The sequence below is a fragment of the Panthera pardus genome, unplaced genomic scaffold (assembly GCF_024362965.1).
Source record: "Panthera pardus isolate Hobbes unplaced genomic scaffold, ASM2436296v1 HiC_scaffold_21, whole genome shotgun sequence".
Taxonomy (NCBI): domain Eukaryota; kingdom Metazoa; phylum Chordata; class Mammalia; order Carnivora; family Felidae; genus Panthera; species Panthera pardus.
This window is the reverse complement of record NW_026526777.1, coordinates 9,925,164-9,933,041: the sequence shown is the minus strand read 5'-3', so window position 1 is coordinate 9,933,041 and position 7,878 is coordinate 9,925,164. Positions and strand designations below refer to the sequence as shown.

The 7,878-nt window shown below is 40.8% G+C and overlaps 1 protein-coding gene across 1 annotated transcript; it reads left to right on the top strand.

Moving 5' to 3' along the window:
* Positions 1 to 778: 778 nt before the first annotated feature.
* FAM177B (family with sequence similarity 177 member B) lies at positions 779 to 5,609 on the top strand. The gene is made up of 4 exons (XM_019465701.2): positions 779 to 1,039; positions 1,320 to 1,386; positions 3,874 to 3,971; positions 4,276 to 5,609. Exons 1-4 carry the CDS (start codon positions 866 to 868, stop codon positions 4,456 to 4,458), a joined length of 522 nt encoding a protein of 173 aa, XP_019321246.2. The 5' UTR covers positions 779 to 865; the 3' UTR covers positions 4,459 to 5,609.
* Positions 5,610 to 7,878: the final 2,269 nt, after the last annotated feature.

The following is a 7,878-nucleotide window of genomic DNA, read 5'->3' as shown; positions in this document are numbered from 1 at the left end:
GCTGGTGTCCTGACAATTTGAGAATTGCTTGTTGGTGGGGGAAATCTCTGCCCACCCCCCAGCTTGGAATTGGGTCCCAGAACAAAACTATATGGTGAGAACCTGTTTAACTTTTAAGAAACTGCCAAACTGTTTTCCAAAGTGGCTGTACCATTTTGCATCCCCACCAGCAATGTGAGAGTTCTAGCTGCTCCATTTATTCCTCAGTCCTTTAAATTTTAGCCTTCTAGTGAGGGTGATATCTCATTATGGTTTCAATTTGCATTTTCCTAATGACTAATGACATTGAGCATCTTTTCCTAAGTTTAGTTGGCACCTGTAAATCTTATTCGATAAAGTATCTGTTCAAATCCCTCGCCCATATTTCAGTTGAGTTGCTTGTCTTTTACTTATTGAATTGTAATTGCTCTTTACATATTCTGAAAATAAGTCCTTTACCAGGTATATACTTGACAAATTTGTTCTTCTCTGTGCAAAGCCTGCACTCTTAATCACTACCTACATTGCCTCTCGCTCTTTATTGAAATAATTGGGAAACTTCCACACCTTAGTGGCCTCTCTCTACTAGTATTTGTTGGTTTTGTAATGAATAAGAGGTAAGGGAACTGTTTAAATTTTTGTTTGAAGACTCAAAGTTCACATTTTTACTACTAATTACATTTTTTTTTTTTCCATTTTGGTACAGAACTAACAGTCCTTCCTTGGATTTGAAGAATTGATGAGATTGTAGCTACGGTTACATATGAATTCTCTAGCTTTACCATCCACTGAAAATAACTAGACACCCCTCAGCTATATAAACACTGCCCTGGGCAACTGGCCTGAAGGTTCCCTGTTTTAAATTCACTAGTTGTTTTATTTCCTTATGGAAAAAGACAGTTTCCAGAAGTCAGAATTAGAGAAAAGTAGGTCTTCCAAAAGAACTACTCCCAAAAGAATTATCCATTTTGTTGATGGAGACATCATGGAAGAATATAGCACCGAGGAGGAGGAAGAGGAAGAAAAGAAGGAACAGAAAACAAATTCAACACATGATCCTGTAAGCTTAGAGTGTCAATATTAGTAACATGGGGGCTTAATGAATAAGAGATTAAGCCAAACAAGGTTTGTAGAAAATACAGTTTTAAGCTAACTCCTTGTTCCCCTTGTCTTACCTCCTGGAGTTTATAGTCAACTCATAGTTTTGATAACTTTACATTTCTCATGTGTGCGAAAGAAAATGTAATATTCTATAAAGCATTTTGAAATCTCTACATGAAACACCTGTACCACTACTCTTGTTATTAATTACTCTAACTTGATTTCTTTCTTTTTTTCAGTCTAAACTCTCATGGCAGTCGTACTTATGGTTTTGGGCAGGGCAAATAGCAAGCACCTCATTTTCTAGTAAGTAGTGCCAAAGTTATTTATTTATTTATTTATTTATTCCTAAATACAAGATGTAGACTTATAGGCCCTCAATGTTCGTTGGGCCTTCCAGTAGTTTAATCCACTCCCTGGCATCCAGAATAAGGGACAACCTAGTCCCTTCTTGATCTATGCTTGAACATTCCCAAAGGTGTAGAACCTCACATCTTCAGGCAGACCCTTCCATCTCTTTCCAACTCTTTTTAGTAAATTCTACCTTATATTTTGTCTTCTTTTAAAGTTATTCCCATTGATCTTAGTTGTCTTTCTTAAGGTCATATAAAACAAGTCTAGATTCCTCTTTCATAGGACAGAGCTTCAAATATTCGAAGACAATAGCCTCCCCCATCCCTAAGGTGACTCTTCACCTGAATAAACTTCCAAGGTTTTTTTAAAACTATTTTTATATGACACAGTTCCAAGTTCCCTCATCATAATGACTCTGTTATGAACAAGGACTTTATGGACCCTTCTCAGGGACAAAGTGAATGGCCTAAGCAGCTATTTATAACAGATGAAACACTGAATCTTATTTTGCTCGACTTTCACCAATTTTCTTTAAAACACAATTGGCAACATCTAATTACTCATTTCCTTCTAAATTTTTAAAAATGTTTTATTTATTCTTAAGAGAGAGAGAGAGAGAGAGAGAGAGAGCGAGCATGAGTGGGTGAGGGGCAGAACAAGAGAGGGACACAGAATCTGAAACAGGCTCCAGGCTCTGAGCTGTCAGCACAGAGCGTGACACGGGGCTCGAACCCACAAGCTGTGAGATCATGACCTGAGCTGAAGTCGGACGCCCAACTGACTGAGCCACCCAGGCGCCCCTTCTCATTTCCTTCTAATTTGCGTATTCTTGTATGTACAGCAGGAAGGAAACAACTTTAAAAAAATACAAAAATTAAAATTCAAGAAAATACGAAGTATAGCCATAGCTCTGAGGAATTGATCTTCATTCATTCATTAAATATTTATTGAGTGCCAATGTGTGTTTGGCACTGTGTGGGTCCCTGGGACACAAAGACAAATGACAGGCTTTGCTTTCAAGGGACTCCATATTCAATAGATATTATAAGCTAGTAAACATGCCTTTAATTACAATTTGTCGTCACAACCGCCGGGCTAGAAGGAGCATAGGGACCACCGATGAAAAGACTTAGTAATGAGTAATGCTGATATATGACTTGAGAGTGCTATGAAAGTATGGCTAAGGTCAGCTTAGGGACCACAATAGTCACTGGGGGTAGGGGAGGGGAGGGAAGTCTTCAAACTACAGTAAAAAGTAACGATGGGGTGATTTAGTCAGATGGTATGAGCCTCAGAGGAGCAAGTGCTTTTACATCAGGATACAGGGTTAGGGATTTGTAAGTTCCTTTGGGAACCCAGGTGAGATACCAATCTTACCTCGACCATGGTACACTGGCAGAAAAAATGCTGTCTTCTAGAGAGCTCTATGTGTTTAGTTGGGACAAGATTGTGTAAGGGGTGAAATATTTTGGAGGGAGAACACCCTAGGAGATTAGGTCAAGTAAAAGAAGCAAAACTCAATACAGCCTTATGAGAATGTAAAGGAGAACAGGGACTGTAGTGATTTCCATGTTGGGCTGTGACTTAGGATGGTAGGAACAGGACATATGGGGAATCACGCTGCCTTCGAGGTTCCAAGCAGGACTGTAGCGTTGACGTGCATCTGCTTGGGGCTTCCAGGTTGTAGGGGAGCCATACAAATGCTAGCAGTCAGCACCCTGGTCTCTACACAGGAACTTTGGATAGAGCTGACACCCACATGAAACCGTAACTAGTGTTTTCAAGGTAAAATTCTAGTAGGTCATAAGCAGGAAAGCCTCCTAAGGTTTATTCTAATACTTTAGAAACTCCTCTTATATACATGTACCAGGCACTGTGGCAAACAAACAGATTAAGGAGCTAGAGTATTTTTGAAAAGATAAAACGCATTTTAAACAATGGAGAGCACCATGTTGATGTACTATATGGGCAACATCCCAAGAAGAGGAAAAGCCTTAGGGATCAGAAAGTGGGGTCGTGGGGGGTAGGGTGTCAGAAATCCTATAATTCTAAAGGAAAACATTTCTAGGTGTCTAGGAGACCCCGCCAGGAAACCACTGTTAATGCTAACCCTTGACCCCCAACTTTCACAACCAAACCATCTATTCTGATTGCTTAGGACCAACGCTGTACCTGGAAGTAGGTATTTTGAAAATCTCTCCTGACATACCCATCTGGAAAGGATGGTTTAGATGTAATCCCACGGGGAGACAGAAGAGTTAACAATTCCTTGTGAGTCCTGGAACTTTCTGAGAGTCCAGAGCAATTGAAATCTTTTGTCAGCCTTAAAGTTAAGTGTGGTAATGGATCACCGGCAGACAAGTTTAAACTCTTCACCTCAAATGACTCTAAGTTTTAGTCATCAGTTCAGCTTACCAAAGTGCCTCTTCTTTCTTTCAGCATGTGAATTTCTTGGTGGAAGATTTGCTACCTTCTTCGGTCTTACTCAACCCAAATATCAGTACGTGTTAAATGAGTACTATAGGACACAAAATAAGGTATGTGACATCCTAATGGAAGACACCAAGAGCTCTGATGTGGGAAGGTTGGTTGCTTGCACTTCAGCTCCGTAGGAGGCATTTTCCCACCTGGTAGCCATGCACAATTTCACTCCATGATGCTTCATGCTTGCCTTTCTTGTGTGAAGCTAGAGTGTTATGAGATGGGTCGCAGAAGTTGGTTGAACGTGAAGCCTGACATTGCTTAAAGAAAGAAGGTTCTTTCAGGGGTGTCTCTGTAAGAGGGGGAGTGCAAAGGTATTTGGTTTACAGGTAAAGTTTTCCTTCTTTCTCTCCATACCAGGAAAGTGACAAGGAAAGTGAAGGGAATGGGCCAAAGGCCCGGCCAACCAAGGTTCCTAATGAAAAGTGTCATCTGGAGACTGGGGGCCAAGAGTATGGAACCAGACAACAGGACACTGTGGAGGGTGTTCCTCGGCGGAGCGCCTCATCCAGGGAGGGCCTGGCAGCTGATTTCAGCTCATAATGGGCAGCAGGACTGTGGTTCCTCTGGGTGTCTGTTCCACCACCACTGATGACCATGGCAACAGCCATAGGTAGTGCTTCTGAGCCAGTCCTGATTTTCATCTCCTTGTGATTTATTCTCTAGCATCCAGTGATTGCAGTGATGAGAATAATTATGGATGCTTTCTCAATTTTATAAGCCTCCAACTCAACTCCCCCCCCCCCCAAACCCCCCTTCCCTGGTTGTGATCTATTAGTATTGACATTTGCACAGAAGTGTAAATAACTTAAGGAATTGGATCTGGCAGTTTGGGGCTGAAACTCTTCATCATGGGGCTAGGGTGCAGAAAAGAATCTCTGTTCCTCAGAAGAAACTTTGGGCATTATGACGTCTAAATAAGTCCCCTTTCAAGGTGTGGTGTAATGTGGGTGCTTCCCAGTAACCACCCTGGCTTAGTTGGGGCTTGCTTTACAATAAGCAAACATTGCTAGCAATTCTGTTTCAATACATCAAAGTCTTTGAGAATTGGGTGCATTTCCCTCCACACAGTTAAACAACAACAACAACAACAACAACAACAACAACAACAACAACAACCTAAACTCTGGAAAAAGTATTTGGAAAAATGGATGAGTTTGTTTATTTGCCAGCAAAATTTAAAAACCTGGAAAGATCAGGGGCACCTGGGTGGCTCAGTCGGTTAAGCGTCTAACTTCGGCTCAGGTCATGATCTCACAGTTCGTGAGTTCAAGCCCCACGTCGGGCTCTGTGCTGACAGCTCAGAGCCTGGAGCCTGCTTCGGATTCTGTGTCTCCCTCTCTCTCTGCCCCTCCCCTGCTCATGCTCTCTCTCTGTCTCAAAAATAAATAAACATTAATAAAAAAAATAAAAATAAAAACCTGGAAAGATCAAACATGGAAATCATAGCTAGATATCACTGGTCGTGCTGGCCAGAGGTAGCTGTGAGGTGATAGAAAACACAGCACTTTCAGTAATAAGACCTGAGGTCAAGTCTTAATTCTCCCATTTACTAGTTGTGTGATTTTAGGTGTCCAGATTTCTAAGCCCTAGTCCCTTTCTTTGTAAAATAGGCGTGGCATATATTTATTCCTCAAGGGTTGTTGTTAAACAAAATGAGATAATAAATGTGGAAACACTTTTAAAACTGACAACTCGATGTTAATGCTTAATTAATGGCTGTTATAGATGGTTACACTGAAAGTCCCCAAAGAGCCATGACTTCTGGAATTCACATCCTGGTACAGTCCCATCTACATTGACTCTGGGCTTGGCCATGTGACTTGTTTCAGCCAATGAGATAGTAGCAAATGTGATGAAAGTAGAGGCCTGATAAGCACTTGCAAATGGGAACATGTGGTCTTAGAAACTCTACATTGTAAAGAGGCTTGGGCTAGACTTCTGAATAGTGAGAGGCCGTACGGAAAGAGGTTCCCCAGGATGAACGTCTGTCTCGCACATTCCAGTCCCGGCCACGCTCCTCACCAAATGCAGCCGCATAAGTGACCTTCTGTTATCCCATGTGAAGTAGATGAACCCTGCAGCTGAGCCCCATCAACCCACAGAATCATGAGAAGTAAGAAATCATTACTGTTTTAAGTTTTGGAGTGGTTTGTTATGCAGTCCTATGTAACTGAAATAAAAGCTCTAAGACAAGGGGAAGTTGGAGTTGATTTGACACGAAATCAAGAAGGCCTGGAGAATAAGGTGTATGGTGTAGTCCGTTGAATATATGATAAGACAAGTTTTGCTGCATAATCAGACAACTCTAAAATCTCAGTGGCCTGAAACAACACAAGTTTATTTCATTCTCATAAGAAGTCCACTGTCAGTTGAGGTGGCTTCCCAGAGTGTCCTCCGTGTGTTGGCTAAGTGGTGGATGCATCTTTGATCTTCTGGATCCTTCATACTGTGATGCTTTCAGGGCTGCTGAAGCAGAAATGGAGTGGATAGGGAAGCTCTGGTAACCAATCTCTCCACTAAGAATGAATCATGTCACTTCTGATTATGTGTCTTCCACCAAAGCAAGTCACATGGCCACAATTAACACTAAGGAGTGTGAGCCCCCTAAGTGAGCTGAGAAGGGGAAACACTTCCTAATAGTGGCAGTATGGGATAAATGATAGGCTCAAGAGTCAATATGATATTGATTAAATCTCAGCTCTGCTGCCTCTTTGTAACCCAATGGCCCTGTGCAAGTTATTCAGTTTCCCGATGTCCCTGTGGGTAAAACAGATTTGATACAGGAAGCAAATTCAATGTGAACTAGCTTATGCAACAAAAAAATATTTTTTGGAAGGATATTAAGGTATTTCATGGACCCCAAGGGCACATAAATTTCAGTAGGTCTAGAACAAATCTGGTAAACACATACGTAAGTACTACTCTCTCCATTTCTCATCTTTCCTACACATGAGAAAGAAAGATCACTCCATAGCTCTTTTATTTTGTAATCTTTACTTTTATTGAGATATAATTGACTTATAATGTTGTATTAGTTGCAGGTGTACAACCTAATGATTAATTTGGTATATACTGTGCAGTCATCACCACAGTCTAGTCAACATCCACGACACAGTTACCGATTTTTTTTCTTGTCATGAGAACTTTCAAGATCTACTCCCTCAGCAACTTTCAAATATACAATGTTCTTAATTAAAGTCACCATGCCTTATTTATTTTATAATTGGAAGTTTGTACCTGTTGACCACCTTCACTCTTTTCACCCACCCAACATCCCTCACCTCTGGCAACCACCAGAGGTGGTTCACTGTATCTAGGAGTTTGGATTTTTATTGCTGTTTGTTTTTGTTGGTTGGTTGATTTGTTTTCAGATTGCACATATAAGTAAGATCATGCAGTGTTTGTCTTTCTTTGTCTGACTTATTTCATAAGTCAGAATAGCTGATGTAATATGATTTAGCATAATAATGTCCTCCAGGTCCATCCATGTTGTTGCAAACAGAAAGATTTCCTTCTTTTCGTGCCTACATAATATTTCACTGTGCGTGTGTGTGTGTGTGTGTGTGTGCTCGTGCGCACGCACACATGCATGGACAACACATTTTCTTTAACATTCATGCACTGATAGTTGCTTAGGTTCCTTCCTTGTTTTGGTGACTGTAAACCGTGTTGCAATAAACATGGTGCATTTATATTTTTGAGTTAGTGTTTTCATTTTTTTTGAAAAAATGCTCAGAAATGGAATCGCTGGATCACATGGTAGTTGTACTTTTAATTTTTTGAGGAACCTCCATACTGTTTTCCGTAGTAGCTGCACCAATATACATTGCCACCAAGAATGCATACATGTTTCCTTTTCTCCACATCCTCACCCACACTTGCTTTTTCTTGTCTTCTTGATGATAGCCACTCTAACAGATGTGAAGGAATACCTCCTTGTGGTTGTGATTCACATTTTCC

Excerpts from the sequence above, each read along its gene's own strand:
- FAM177B (XM_019465701.2), top strand. The coding sequence starts at position 866 with ATGGAAAAAGACAGTTTCCAGAAGTCAGAATTAGAGAAAAGTAGGTCT. Across the intron at positions 1,040-1,319 it reads CAAATTCAACACATGATCCT|TCTAAACTCTCATGGCAGTC; the intron begins GTAAGCTTAGAG and ends TCTTTTTTTCAG. Across the intron at positions 3,972-4,275 it reads ACTATAGGACACAAAATAAG|GAAAGTGACAAGGAAAGTGA; the intron begins GTATGTGACATC and ends TCTCCATACCAG.